This window comes from Ovis canadensis, chromosome 2 (assembly GCF_042477335.2).
Source record: "Ovis canadensis isolate MfBH-ARS-UI-01 breed Bighorn chromosome 2, ARS-UI_OviCan_v2, whole genome shotgun sequence".
Lineage (NCBI taxonomy): Eukaryota > Metazoa > Chordata > Mammalia > Artiodactyla > Bovidae > Ovis > Ovis canadensis.
In genome coordinates, this window is record NC_091246.1 from 87,740,506 (window position 1) to 87,756,526 (window position 16,021).

The 16,021-nt window shown below is 41.9% G+C and overlaps 1 protein-coding gene and 1 non-coding gene across 4 annotated transcripts in view; one reads left to right on the top strand and one right to left on the bottom strand.

Moving 5' to 3' along the window:
- The window catches only part of ADAMTSL1 (ADAMTS like 1), a 1,110,365-nt gene that overhangs the window by 885,881 nt on the left and 208,463 nt on the right, over positions 1-16,021 (top strand). For all 3 annotated transcript variants that reach the window (XM_069576633.1, XM_069576634.1, XM_069576635.1), the window contains one exon: positions 3,338-3,467. In XM_069576633.1, the coding sequence (XP_069432734.1) occupies positions 3,338-3,467 (130 nt within the window). The remainder of the gene's footprint in view (positions 1-3,337; positions 3,468-16,021) is intronic.
- Positions 15,389-15,461, bottom strand: TRNAS-GGA (transfer RNA serine (anticodon GGA)). Its single transcript has one exon. It is a non-coding gene; the product is annotated as a tRNA-Ser (tRNA).

Below are 16,021 nucleotides of genomic sequence, written 5' to 3' on the forward strand. Positions count from 1 at the left end.
GTCCTGTTTCTCTTCTTTCAACTGAATTCTGCTGAAATGATTCCAGAGAAATGTCTAGGTTATTCCTGAAGATCTCCAGCAGCTATAACAGCCTCATAGTATTTTTTTTTTTAGTTTTTTATTTCTTAAATTTTAAAATCTTTAATTTTTACATGCGTTCCCAAACATGAACCCCCCTCCCACCTCCCTCCCCATAACATCTCTCTGGGTCATCCCCATGCACCAGCCCCAAGCATGCTGTATCCTGCGTCAGACCTAGACTGGCGATTCAATTCTTACATGATAGTATACATGTTACAATGCCATTCTCCCAAATCATCCCACCCTCTCCCTCTCCCTCTGAGTCCAAAAGTCCGTTATACACATCTGTGTCTTTTTTCCTGTCTTGCATACAGGGTCGTCATTGCCATCTTCCTAAATTCCATATATATGTGTTAGTATACTGTATTGGTGTTTTTCTTTCTGGCTTACTTCACTCTGTATAATTGGCTCCAGTTTCATCCATCTCATCAGAACTGATTCAAATGAATTCTTTTTTATGGCTGAGTAATACTCCATTGTGTATATGTACCACAGCTTTCTTATCCATTCATCTGCTGATGGACATCTAGGTTGTTTCCATGTCCTGGCTATTATAAACAGTGCTGCGATGAACATTGGGGTACATGTGTCTCTTTCCATTCTGGTTTCCTCGGTGTGTATGCCCAGCAGTGGGATTGCTGGGTCATAAGGTAGTTCTATTTGCAATTTTTTAAGGAATCTCCACACTGTTCTCCATAGTGGCTGTACTAGTTTGCATTCCCACCAACAGTGTAGGAGGGTTCCCTTTTCTCCACACCCTTTCCAGCATTTATTGCTTGCAGATTTTTGGATCGCAGCCATTCTGACTGGTGTGAAGTGGTACCTCATTGTGGTTTTGATTTGCATTTCTCTAATAATGAGTGATGTTGAGCATCTTTTCATGTGTTTGTTAGCCATCCGTATGTCTTCTTTGGAGAAATGTCTATTTAGTTCTTTGGCCCATTTTTTGATTGGGTCATTTATTTTTCTGGAATTGAGCTGCAGAAGTTGCTTGTATATTTTTGAGATTAGTTGTTTGTCAGTTGCTTCATTTGCTATTATTTTCTCCCATTCAGAAGGCTGTCTTTTCACCTTGCTTATATTTTCCTTTGTTGTGCAGAAGCTTTTAATTTTAATTAGATCCCATTTGTTTATTTTTGCTTTTATTTCCAGAATTCTGGGAGGTGGATCATAGAGGATCCTGCTGTGATTTATGTCTGAGAGTGTTTTGCCTATGTTCTCCTCTAGGAGTTTTATAGTTTCTGATCTTACATTTAGATCTTTAATCCATTTTGAGTTTATTTTTGTGTGCGGTGTTAGAAAGTGATCTAGTTTCATTCTTTTACAAGTGGTTGAGCAGTTTTCCCAGCACCACTTGTTAAAGAGATTGTCTTTACTCCATGGTATATTCTTGCCTCCTTTGTCAAAGATAAGGTGTCCATATGTGTGTGGATTTATCTCTGGGCTTTCTATTTTGTTCCATTGATCTATATGTCTGTCTTTGTGCCAGTACCATACTGTCTTGATGACTGTGGCTTTGTAGTAGAGCCTGAAGTCAGGCAAGTTGATTCCTCCAGTTCCATTCTTCTTTCTCAAGATTGCTTTGGCTATTCGAGTTTTTTTGTATTTCCATACAAATCTTGAGATTATTTGTTCTAGTTCTGTGAAAAATGTGGCTGGTAGCTTGATAGGGATTGCATTGAATTTGTAAATTGCTTTGGGTAGTATACTCATTTTCAGTATATTGATTCTTCTGATCCATGAACATGGTATATTTCTCCATCTATTAGTGTCCTCTTTGATTTCTTTCATCAGTGTTTTATAGTTTTCTATATATAGGTCTTTAGTTTCTTTAGGTAGATATATTCCTAAGTATTTTATTCTTTTCATTGCAATGGTGAATGGAATTGTTTCCTTAATTTCTTTTTCTACTTTCTCATTATTCATGTATAGGAATGCAAGGGATTTCTGTGTGTTGATTTTATATCCTGCAACTTTACTATATTCATTGATGAGCTCTAGTAATTTTCTGGTGGAGTCTTTAGGGTTTTCCATGTAGAGGATCATGTCATCTGCAAACAGTATTTTTAAATGTCAATGTTTTCAGTCATTAAAGCTCCAGTGCTAAAGCACAACCAGTGCCACTTCATTATCTATCAACTGTAAGCTTAGCAAGTCTTTTCACCCTTCTAAGCCTCAGTTTCCTTATCTGTAAAATGGGGATAGAGTCTTGTGGAGTTATTGAGAGGTTTGAATGGGGCATGTCAAACTTCTTGCCTCAATACTTGGCTAATAATGTGCACTCTATGAATTTTTCCTATTGCTGTCATGACTGTGGGAAGCAGGGTGAAATGTCTTGACACTGTATTATCAGGTTACACGTGTCCCTGCCCCATGAAAACCCACCAAGTGACTATATGCCAGTCACTCCTCAAACTCCTATTTCACTAGGTCTGTGGTCAGGGGTGCATGGGTAGCTGTAGGAACATTGTCTTCCATGAATGCCATCATTAGGTGTCTTGCTCTGTCTCTTCACTCCAGCATCCCAAGTGGCCCTGTGTTAGTTGCTTTGTCATGTCCAACTCTTTGTGTCCATGTGAACTGTAGCCCACCAGGCTCCTGTGTCCATGGGATCCTCCAGGCAAGAATACTGGAGTGGGTTGCCGTGTCCCCTCCTCTGGGGGATCTTCCTGACTCAGGGATGGAACTCAGGTCTGCTGCAAGGCAGGCAGATTCTTTGCCATCTGAACCACCAGGGAAGCTCCCCAAGCAGCTCTAGGTCACTAAAGAAATGAACCAAAATCAATAGGAAACCAGAAAAGCACTGGATGCAAGGCCCCAGATGCATAGCAGTTTACAGAATGCTGGCTATTCCAATGTGGCTGGGCCTGCCTTCTAAGTATAGTCATCTCCTGTTGATTAAAATACAATGTGTGAAGTCTTGGGGTCATTATTTTGGTCACCCTGCTCTCCTTCTGCTTTAAATTATCCTTTTTCAGCATGGGCAGCTGCATAGCTGGTTGGTACTTTTTCAAGCATTTCAGCAGTCCTGGTAGCAGCCTCTCCCGCAATGGAGGAGCTGCCCTGCTTAAGGGGCAAAAACTCCTGAGTGCTTTCTCCAGATAGACTGATGCCTGCCTTGGGCAGTCCCAAGCTTTCAACTACCTGATACGCAGCTAGTCCTCCCAGTCTCAGAGACCTCCCACCAGCTGCATGTCTACACTTGCTCACCCCCCGGACGCCTGCTCTGGCCTTGATGGGTGTCATCTGTACACAGGTGTCCAGGAGGCTGTGGTGAGCTGCCTGAACAAACAGACCCGGGAGCCCGTGGATGAGAACCTGTGCGTGACCAGCCGGCGGCCCCCCCAGCTTCTGAAATCCTGCAGTTTGGATCCCTGCCCGGCAAGGTAAGGGGTGCGCCAGCTGCCCTGCTGCCCAGGAGTGTGTTCAAAACGGGGTTTGTGTATCTGTCCATGGGCAAGATCAGAATGCTTATTGTTACCCAGTGTTTTGAAAACCAATTAGCATCAGTTCAAACTCTTAGTCAAATCCACTTAAAGTTAATTGAAACCAGGGCTTTGGAATTCTAGCCCAACGATCATGCTCAGGGTCCAGAAGGCTCCGTGCACAAAGGAAAAGCCCCGTGGTGTGGCCGGAATGTGCACGGGCCCCACTGATGCTTTCTCCCCAGGGGAACGTGGACTGACCACAGAAGGTAGGGTCTTTGTGGCCTCTCAGCCTGTGTCCCACACCCTCCCACCCTCATAACAGATAGGCTTGTGGGTTGCAGGAACTGAAGGATCTGGGTGGTATCACTGAGCCACCATGAAATCCCTCTGCACACAGCATGCAGATTCATTATAGCATGCTCTGGAGTGTGCGTGTGTCATTTCACATGCAGAAAATCGATTAGAGCATTTCATTGTTCACCCCTGCCTGGGTCTCATTATTATCCAACCTTGAGTTTTAGTTCATAAATGCAGTCACTGCTTCAGTCCACACAATTTTATGGTGTCTTGGGAGACTTGCCTTCAGATATTTGTTGAAGTCTCTGTAGAAGCTCAACCATCTCTTCTGTGATTCTGGTTTCCAAGAGGAGACATTTAAAGAACCAAAGCCAGTCTTGCAAGTGTGCTGATGGGATGAGGAATGTTCCCAGATCAAATCTTAGATGAGAAAAGGGTTGCTGTTACTGAAGGATATTTCTTGTGTTTCTACAGAGTATCACACAAGAAGCAATGTGTTGCCTCTAGGATTTAATGATAGGTTTCTGGTCAAGCTAATACTCCTTGTCTTACTTCTCAGTCAATTCAGTTCAGGTCAGTCGCACAGTCTTGTCCTACTCTTTGCAACCCCATGAACTGCAGCACGCCAGGCCTCCCTATCCATCAACAACTCCTGGAGTCCACCCAAACCCATGTCCATCGAGTTGGTGATGCCATCCAACCATCTCATTCTCTGCTGTCCCCTTCTCCTCCTGCCCTCAATCTTTTCCAGCATCAGGGTCTTTTCCAATGAGTCAGCTCTTAACATCAGGTGCCCAAAGAATTAGAGTTTCAGCTTCAGCATCAGTCCTTCCAATGAACACCCAGGACTGATCCCCTTTAGGATGGACTTGGTTGGATCTCCTTGCTGTCCAAGGGACTCTGAAGAGTCTTCTCCAACACCACAGTTCAAAAGCAGCAATTCTTCTGCGCTCAGCTTTCTTTATAGTCCAGCTCTCACATCCATACATGACCACTGGAAGAAACCATAGCCTTGACTAGATGGACCTTTGCTGGAAAAGTAAAGTCTCTCCTTTTGAATATGCTATCTAGGTTGGTCAAAACTTTCCCTCCAAGGAGTAAGTGTCTTTTAATTTCATGGCTGCAGTCACCATCTGCAGTGATTTTGGAGCCCCCCAAAATAAAGTGAGCCACTGTTTCCACTGTTCCCCATCTATTTGCTATGAAGTGATCAAACCAGATACCATGATCTTAGTTTTCTGAATGTTGAGCTTTAAGCCAACTTCTTCACTCTCCTCTTTCACGTTCATCAAGAGGCTCGTTAGTTCCTCTTCACTTTTGCCATAAGGGTGGTGTCATCTGGATATCTGAGGTTATTGATATTTCTCCTGGCAATCTTGATTCCAGCTTGTGCTTCCTCCAGCCCAGGGTTTCTCATGATGTACTCTGCATAGAAGTTAAATAAGCAGGGTGACAATATACAGCCTTGACGGACTCCTTTTCCTATTTGGAACCAGTCTGTTGTTCCATGTCAGTTCTAACTGTAGCTTCCTGACCTGCATACAGGTTTCTCAAGAGGCAGGTTAGGTGGTCTGGTATTCCCATCTCTTTCAGAATTTTCCACAGTTTATTGTGATCCACACAGTCGAAGGCTTTGACATAGTCAATAAAGCAGAAATAGATATTTTTCTGGAAATCTCTTACTTTTTGTATGATCCAGTGGATGTTGGCAATTTGATCTCTGGTTCCTCTGCCTTTTCTAAAACCAGCTTGGACATCTGGAAGTTCATGGTTCACGTATTGCTGAAGCCTGGCTTGGAGAATTTTGAGCTTTACTTTACTAGCGTGTGAGATGAGTGCAATTGTGTGGTAGTTTGAACATTCTCTGGCATTGCCTTTCTTTGGGATTGGAATGAAAATTGACCTTTTCCAGTCCTGTGGCCACTGCTGAGTTTTCCAAATATGCTGGCATATTGAGTGCAGCACTTTCACAGCATCATCTTTCAGGATTTGAAATAGCTCAACTGGAATTCCATTACCTCCACTAGCTTCATTCGTAGTGATGTTTTCTAAGTCCCACTTGACTTCACATTCCAGGATGTCCGGATCTAGGTGAGGGATCACACCATCTTGATTATCTGGGTCGTGAAGATTTCAGTCAATTAGATGCCTTTCTTTGGAGTTTAGAAGATACAGATTGCAGGCCTCCTCAGATTATTTCAGGGCACACAATCCCACAGTGACACTCTCCTGCTCATCACCAGAGTTGTTCTGTCTGTTGATCTGAAAGGTTGTTTTGTCTATTGATCCCTCTTTAAGTTCAGAAGTGAAGGGGGCCATTAGTGCCATATCCTCTAAGGCAACCAGAAAATCAGTCAGCCACTGCTTGGAGCAGCACCTCACCCATGAGAACAGCAGCCGGTAAAATAGAGTCAAGGGCTGGGCCACAAAAAGCCTAGATTCAGTTCATGGAATTCTGAGAAAACTCTTTTTCTATGCCTGCCCACTTCTGCATCCTGACCTCACTGTTTATCAGTGAATCTAAGACCTAACTGTGTGGGCAAGAAGTCCAGACCCCCTGTCTTTGACTACAGCCTCCTATATAGGAAGAAGCAGAAGGGATATAGGAAGAACAGCCTCTAGGGGCCTTGGCTACCAGATCAGGAAGCCCTGTGTGGCACTGAGCAAGATGCCTGCCCCTTCTGTGTCCACATCTGTAAAATGAACTAGCTATACAAAATGATCCAAGGTCACCAGGTCCTGTTCAAATAATCCCATAACTCTTCTGGCTCTGTAGGCAGGAGTGTTTGCTGCTGCTGCTTTGTGCTGATAATCAGTGCTATTCTGCTTGTTTACCAACACTTTAAAAACAAGCATGAGGGTCTTTCCAACCACATCTCAGTGATGTGATGACATCCAAATGCTGTGATGACCTGAGGCAAGCCCAAGGAGTCAGTCCCTGGGACAAACTAAAAATCTTCCAGGATTTTCAGCCACTAAACCCCTGCCTTCCTGGGACAGCAGAAAAAATAGGACACAAGATGTTACTTCCCATCCTCCAAGTACAGACTATAGTTAAATTAGATAAGCTTACTTTACTCTAGGACCTTTTTACTGACTAGAAGACAAAGACTCTTTTTGGGCTTAACATTGTTTCATTTCCTCCAGTTCAACCCAGGGCTTTAATTTCCACCAGCAAACCATCAAACTGAAGGGCAGAACATCTTACTGGGCATGGCCAGGGTTTTCTTCGGCCAGCTGTACACAGCTGAGCTTTCGTGGAATGATGCTAGTTAAAACAACAAAGGGGGCCAGAACGGCCTGATATGACTCGCTCTCTTCACCTCCCGTCCAAGAGCCAAAGCAGAGTTTCCTCTTAAAATGAGAGCTGTGTAGAGGTGTATCTCCTGTGGAATATTTCAGTCTGACATGAGGGGGAAAAAAAAACTTCTCCTGCTGAATGTTTATGTCAGATGTATCTGAAAATGTGTTTAGTAGGGTTATAGCAGTGTGTTATTCCAGGCACCTTCTATTCATTTGGGACTAATTTAAATCACTGAATCACAATTCTTCTTGTGCATGGATCAGCATTCCCTGCACAGTTTGGCATATTCCCTAATGGGCTCCAAGTTTCTATACCCTGTCTTTTAGGCTCTTGGCCCATGCTGACGTCCATGCATTCAAAACAGAAAAATCCATAGCATTTTTGGTGGGATATACAGAGGTGATGTTCAACTCTTGGTCATTGGGCTTATGACTCTTAGAGGTGGTGCTGGTTAAGAGAAGTAGCTTTTCCAGGAAGTTATTTGTCTTACTGAACACCAGGTAGGAAGCTACTTTTCTTCTCGTCTGTGGTCAGAGTTATCTGATCACACAGAGAATACCAAAGGCCTAGAAGGCATGTCCTATCTGGGCGATCTCTCGGAGATGAAACTCGCCATCTGATTTCCTCTGTGTGATTGGCAGAGCTGGTATCAGAAGCACATGTCCAATTTTCACCAGATTGAGGCAAGTAAATTCTCATGCCTGACTGTGTTCTCAAGTAAGAGGTATTCTGCTTGTTCCAATTTTTGTGTGTGCACGTATGCCAGACTGCCTGCAGTTTTTAGGACACTTAAGAAGTTGTTATTAAGTCACTAAGTCATGTCCAACTCTTTTGCGACTCCGTGGATTGTAGCCTGTCAGATTCCTCAGTCCATGGGATTTTCCAGGCAAGAATATTGGAGTCAGTATTCTTCAAAAGCCATTGACTTTTGAAAGGGATCTTCCTGACCCAGGGAAGATCCTAATGTGTTTCCTACGTTGGGAGGCAGATTTCTTTACTGCTGAACTACCAAGAAATCTCACTTAAAAAAATAGTAGCTGTCTACTGGAGAGGACTAGGTTGTTTTTTTTTTTTTTTTCTTAGTACAGATTTAATTTTCTATTCAGTTCGGTTCAGTCTCTCAGTCATGTCCAACTCTTTGCGACCCATGAATCACAGCATGCCAGGCCTCCCTGTCCATCACCAGCTCCCAGAGTTCACTCAAACTCATGTCCATCAAGTTGGTGATGCCATCCAGCCATCTCATCCTCTGTCGTCCCCTTCTCCTCCTGCCCCCAATCCCTCTCAGCATCAGAGTCTTTTCCAATGAGTCAACTCTTCGCATGAGGTGGCCAAAGTACTGGAGTTTCAGCTTTAGCATCATTCCTTCCAAAGAACACCCAGGACTGATCTCCCTTTAGAATGGATTGGTTGGATCTCCTTGCTGTCCAAGGGACTCTTAAGAGTCTTCTACAACACCACAGTTCAAAAGCATCAATTCTTCGGCACTCAGCTTTCTTCACAGTCCACTTTCACATCCATACATGACCACTGGAAAAACCATAGCCTTGACTAGATGGACCTTAGTTGGCAAAGTAATGTCTCTGCTTTTGAATATGCTATCTAGGTTGGTCATAACTTTCCTTCCAAGAAGTAAGCATCTTTTAATTTCATGGCTGTAGTCACCATCTGCAGTGATTTTGGAGCCCCCCAAAATAAAGTCTGACACTGTTTCCACTGTTTCCCCATCTATTTCCCATGAAGTGATGGGACCAGATGCCATGATCTTAGTTTTCTGAATGTTGAGCTTTAAGCCAACTTCTTCACTCTCCTTTTTCACTTTCATCAAGAGGCTCTTTAGTTCTTCTTCATGTTCTGCCATAAGGGTGGTATCATCTGTATATCTAAGGTTATTGATATTTCTCCTGGCAATCCTAATTCCAGCTTGTGCTTCTTCCAGCCCAGCATTTCTCATGATGTACTATGCATAAAAGTTACATAAGCAGGGTGACAATATACAGACTTGACGTACCCCTTTTCCTATTTGGAACCAGTCTGTTGTTCCGTGTCCAGTTCTAACTGTTGCTTCCTGACCTGCATATAGATTTCTCAAGAGGCAGGTTAGGTGGTCTGGTATTCCCATCTCTTTCAGAATTTTCCACAGTTTATTGTGATCCACACAGTCGAAGGCTTTGGCATAGTCAATAAAGCAGAAACAGATGTTTTTCTGAAACTCTCTTGCTTTTTCCGTGATCCAGAAGATGTTGGCAATTTGATCTCTGGTTCCTCTGCCTTTTCTAAAACCAGCTTGAACATCTGGAAGTTCACAGTTCACCTATTGCTGAAACCTGGCTTGGAGAATTTTGAGCATTACTTTACTAGCGTGTGAGATGAGTGCAATTGTGTGGTAGTTTGAGCATTCTCTGGCATTGCCTTTCTTTGGGATTGGAATGAAAATTGACCTTCTCCAGTCCTGTGGCCACTGCTGAGTTTTCCAAATATGCTGGCATATTGAGTGTGGCACTTTCACAGTATCATCTTCCAGGATTTGAAATAGCTCAACTGGAATTCCATCACCTCCACTAGCTTTGTTCGTTTATTGAAGTGTAGTTAATTTACAATGTTATGTTAGTTTCAAGTGTATAGCAAAATGATTCAGTTATTATATATATATATGTTCTTTTCCATATGTTATTATAAGATTTGAGTATAGTTGCCTGTGCCATACAGTAGGTCCTTGTTGTTTATCTATTTTATGTACAGTATTGTACATCTCTATTTTCTGTATAGTAGTTGTTGTTGTTCAGTCACTCAGTCGTGTCCAACTCTTTGTGACCCTGTGGACTGCAGCATGTCAGACTTCCCTGTCTTTCACCATCTCCCAGAGCTTACTAAAATTCGTGTCCACTGACTCAGTGATACCATCCAACCATCTTATCCTGTGTCATCCCTGTCTCCTCTTGCCTTCAATCTTTCCTACCATCAGGGATTTTTCTAATGAGTCAGCTCTTTACATCAGGTGGCCAAAGCGCTGGAACTTCAGTTTCAGCGTCAGTCCTTCCAATGAATATTCAGGGTTGATTTCCTCTAGGATTGACTGGTTTGATTTCTCAAGAGTCTTCTGCAATACCACAGTTTAAAAGCATCAGTTCTTTGGTGCTCAGCTTTCTTTATGGTCCAACTCTCACACCCAAACATGACCACTGAAAAAACCATAGCTTTGATTACATGGATCTTTGTCAACAAAGCGATGCCTCTTCTTTTTAATATGCTATCTAGGTTGGTCATAGCTTTTCTAGCAAGGAGCATGCATCTTTTAATTTCATGGCTGCAGTCACCATTTGCAGTGATTTTGGAACCCAAGAAGATAAAGTCTGTCACTGTTTCCATTGTTTCCCCATGATGTGACCGGATGCCATGATCTTCGTTTTTTGAATGTTGAGTTTTAAGCCAGTTTTTTCACTCTCTTCTTTCACCTTCATCAAGAAGCCCTTTAGTTCCTCTTGGCTTTCTGCCATAGGGTGGTGTCATTGTATATATTAATCCCAAACTCCCAATTTATCGCTGCCCACCCTTTCCTCTTTGGTAACCATACATTTGTTTCCTATGTCTGGGAGTCTATTTCTGTTTTGTAAATAAGCTCATTTGTATCATTTTTTAGCTACCATGCATAAGTGATATCATATGATATTCATCTTTCTCTGTCTGACTTAGTTAACTTAGTATGATAATTTCCCACTCTATCCATGATACTGCAGATGTTCCATCATACTTATATACCACATATTCTTATCTGTTCATCTGTTGAAAGACATTTTTAGGTTGTTTCCATGTCCTAACTATTGTAAATAGTGCTGCTATGAATATTGGGGTGCATGTATATTTTTGAATTAGAGTTTTCTGTAGCTACATGGCCAGGAATAGGATTGCTGGATCATGTGGTAGTTCTATCTTTAATTTTTAAAAGAATCTCCATACTGCTTTTTGTCGTCGTCATACCAGTTTACATTCCCACCAACAATATAGAAGTGTTCCCTTTTTTCCGCACCTTCTTCATCATTAATTATTGCAGACATTTTAATGGTGGTTATTCTGACTGGTGTGAAATGTACATCACTGTAGTTTTCATTGCCTTTCTGTAATAATTAGTGATATTGAGCATCTTTTTATGTGCCTCTTGGCCGTCTGTATGGAAGAGGACTAGATTTTAAAGTCCTTGCTATCAGCTTCATGTTTTAACCTCCTTTATATTCACCTTTCTAGAACCTAGAAGGTACAGTTTCTAGAACCTAGAATAATGTCTGACATATAGTAGATGTGTATTAAGTGCTTATTGATGGGACTTCCCTGGAAGTCCAGTGGTTGAAATCGCCTTCTAATGCATTTTCAATCCCTGGTCAGAAAGCTAAGATTTCACTTGCCTGGCGAACAAGGAACCAAGATGTAAAATAGAGACAATGTTATAATAAATTCAATAAAGACTTTAAAAATGGTTCACATCCAAAAAACCTTATTGAATAAATGAGTATAAGGACTAGGACTAAATTTTTACACAGTAATACTTCGTTGTTGTTTAGTTGCTAGGTCAGGTCCAGCTCTTTTCCTTCCCCATGGACTGTAGCCTGCCAGGCACCTCTGTCCACATGACTTCCCAGGCAAGAATACTAGAGGGGATTGACATTTCTTTCTCCCAGGGATCTTCCTGACCCAGGGATTGGACCCATGTCTCTTGCACTACAAGTGGATTCTTTATCACTGAGCCCCCTGGAAAGCCCATAGTAATGCTTAGACCTTGATAATAGCTGGACCCCATTGCACTCTCTCCTCTCTATCCCTCTTATCCTGTCTCTCCCACCAACCAGGTAGTACTAAAAATGCTATTATTAATCTCTTCTTTATGTTTAAGGCTTTACAACTTAAAACATAAATAACCTTAGTATAAGTAACCCTTTATGGTAGCAGCCATGTATGGCAAAATATCCCCAAAGTTAATAATATGAAGACAAACTTTATCAGATGAGAGACTGGACACAATGGAGTTTGAGTGCATGGTTAGCTTTACCCAGGGAGGGTGTGATTGTCAGGAGAATTAGAAGATAGGACAGCAGGGACTGGTATTAACTCCTTAACAACCTAGCCTACAATTGGCCAGAAGAAATTAGGACCGTTTTTGCTTGTAAGCTGACACCTGTGAGAATTTTGCATCCAGGCTGGTAGCAAGGAAGGTATCAGTTCAAGGAATAAAAATTATTCAAATTAAATCAGTTCTAATGAGGTGGATGAAACTGGAGCCTATTTTACAGAGTGAAGTAAGCCAGAAAGAAAAACACCAATACAGTATACTAACACATATATATGGAATTTAGAAAGATGGTCACAATAACCCTGTATGCGAGACAGCAAAAGAGACACAGATGTATAGAACAGTCTTTTGGACTCTGGGAGAGGGCAAGGGTGGGATGATTTGGGAGAATGGCATTGAAACATGTATAATATCATATAAGAAATGAACGCCAGTCTAAGTTCGATGCAGGATACAGGATGCTTGGGGCTGGTGCACTGGGATAACCCAGAGAGATGGTATGGGGAGGGAGGTGGGAGGGGGGTTCAGGATTGGGAACACGTGTACATCCGTGGCAGATTCATGTTGATGTATGGCAAAACCAATAGAGTATTGTAAAGTAAAATAAAATTTAAAAAAAGAAATTATGGGAAGAAAAGTATAAAAACAAAGTAACACACTGTAACCAAAAAAAAATTCATTTTAGACATCTTTACCATCCTCTCAATAATGTGTGTCTAGAAGGCCACATTCCACCACCACCACCCCCAACGCTGCCCACCTTCTCTGGTAGGTTAGACCTGCTTAAGGGAGAAATATGCAAAAAGGAGCCAAGATCAGTCTTTAAGAAAGACATCTGCCCCCTGTTCCTAATTAAAAAGCTAAGTATTAGAATTATCCAAGTATTTCATGAATATTCTCATTCTTTAACACTCAAGCACCGCAGAAGTAATCAATAAAGAAAGGAGCATGCTGCCGTTTCACCACCATGCTCTGTAGCACCACACCCTTCTTCTCCCCAGAGATCATCACTGTTCATGGTTTGGTACCCTTCCAGACCTTTTTCTATGCATTTGTATACATACATGAACATATACAAATATATAAGATTCTTTTGCCTTTGTAAATGCGATCATATTACATAATGTATTGTTTGGCAACTTGATTTTTCCTTAATAACACGCACCAAACATCTTCCCCATCCCCGAGACCACCAAAATAAAACCCCACAGATAGATTAAGACCTGTGTTCGAATCCTGCTCTGTCATGTTTAGCTATTGTGACCTTCAAGAGGTCATATATCTTTTTGGGTTCTCAAATTCTTCATCTCTAAAATAGGATCATAGTAGGCACTCAGAAAAATTAATCTTCTCTTTCCCTTTCATTTTTAGTAAGAAATATTTTTAGTTTGCATTCAGGACTTAACCTCAAGTTTGATTTGCTTTTCTTCCTTATTCAATTAAGTTTTAATAATTAAGCTCTACTGACCATCTCCCCAGTTTATAATAGCTATGACATGAGCAGCCCAAAGAAAGGCAGAAAGCACTCCCTTAAAAGAAAAAAAAAAGTAGTCTGACTGTTATTAATTATAAGCATTTGATAGCTCAGCCAGCGTGTGTTGAAAAGATTTGGTAAACGTACGTGGAGGAGGGGAGAGAAGTCCACAATGAAAGCCAGATGGCCGAAAATGAAGGAAATTCCAGGCAATTTCTGCAGCTTTGTTCTAACATACTTTTTAAACTAAATTTTTATTTCTCTGCAACAGAGAACAGCTGAGTGGTGTGGAATAGATAAACAGTGAAGAGGGGAAAAAAGCTCATAATTCCAGGAACAGTACTTGGTTTCTGTCCCCAACCCCAACCCCATTCCCTTTTCTCAGACCTAGGGTGGTTCTGAGGATTGGCAGGAACCATGAAAGAAGTTTAAGGATCCTAAACTGAAATGAGAAAGTTAAATATCATCTTCAAGGTCACAGAGTCTCCCCTTTAAAAGCAAACTGTAGAATGCCTATTTTATTGTGTGCTAACAAAACCCACACGGATGAGCCGCAAATGATTTCCAATTTCTAATTTTCTTTTACATTTGCCTAAAATGGCTAGAGCAGAAGGTGTTACCACAACCACGTTATAATTTACATCATGGAACTTTCAAAGCTTTACAGGGACTGTCCCCTTAGACAACTTATTTTAAGGGTTTCTGTTTCAACATGCTCTCCAAGTATTGGTTTATCTTCTGCTGAGTTCCCAAAGTTTCCATATGCTGCCTTTTGGCTGTGTCCATACTAACTTTTAAGTGCTTAAAGCAAAAGCACACCAAAGCTCACTGGCGTCCACAGAAATTGAGTCCAGATTTGAAGACCATATTCAAGCGCCTTTAGAGAGCTAATGCTATTACTATTGTCATCCTCCTTGGTAAATCCAGATGTATGATTATACTGTCTCTCTCTTTTCTTCCACTGATGGACAAGTTACAACAGAAGAATCTGCCAAGACCTGTTTCTTAGTAGTTGAGCCTGATTGGCCCGGTGGCAGTCTCTGCTACTTCCCTACCCAGGAATGTGTTGGCTTAGTGATCAGATTTGTCCCCAGCAGCACTTTGACATCAGCAAGGGTAAGCATCCCATGTATGCTTGCCTTGGGGTGTAAATCTTCATTTTTCCTAATAAGAGCCCTCTCCATGGTTACGCATCCCTTGTGATATCAGCTACAAACCTTTGTGAAATGAGCTTTGCTGGTACTAGAAGTTATTCTATAAGCATAGATGTAGTTTTTGCATGAATATGGGATAAAAATCAAGGGAATGGATCTACCTTCTCATCTTGTCTCCAGAAAGCACAAATGGCTAATTCCATAAAGATAGAACCTCAGCCTTAGGAAAAAATTCATTCAGTTAAGACAGGAGAGGGAAGCTTTCCTGGTTTCTTAACATCGATGTGGTTACACAGCCTTTTAGACCACATAATTCTTCCTAGACTCTGGCAAAGTCCTTATACAAACCATTGACTGAAATTAATCTTCTGCATAAAAAAATTACGGCCGAAAGCATTTCACATCTCAATTCAGTAAAACATAAAAACGCACTATGTATCTTCATGCATAGCAGTCTGCTTATATTTGATCCTCAGAAAGTCCGACTCTTTGCGACCCCATGGACTAGTAGCCTAACAGGCTCCTCCCTCCATGGGATTCTCCAGACAAGAGTACTGGAGTGGGTTGCCATTTCCTTCTCCAGGGGATCTTCCCGACCCAGGGATCGAACCCGGGTCTCCTGCATTCCAGGCAGACGCTTTAACCTCTGAGCCACCGGGGAAGCCTCCAGAAATGACTAGAAGACCCAAATCTGTTCTGAAGGAGTTACCAGTTATTGCAGGAAGATTTCAAAACAGTAACTGCTGTGATGGGGCAAACACAGGGTTCTCTGGGTGCAAGAGGCAGAAGGGAAGGCTTTCTGGAGGAGGCATTGCCCATGCTGAATCATAACACATAAGCAAGAGTCACCCAGGTGAAGAAGAGAGGGAAGAGATGTTACAGGCGGAAAGAACAGCCTGGACACAGAGGAAAGAACAAGAATTGGAAGCCAGTGTTACAGAGTGGGCAGGGGCCAGCTCCAGGATAGCTCTTTATGCTAAGTTGTTTGGACTTTTATGTCATACAGGCAGCAGAGAACTATTAAGGAGAGTGAAATGGGAGGGAAACAGACCGATTTGCTTGGAAAAAGATGGCTCTGGCTCTTCATCCAACAGAGCTAAAGTAGTAACAGTGGCTAGCTTTTATTATCTAATAGTCATCTGCTCTTTTTCTCATTCAATATCATGAATAAATAGCGTGCTCTGCATCATTTTATTTTCATCAAAAGTAATAAAGACCTCT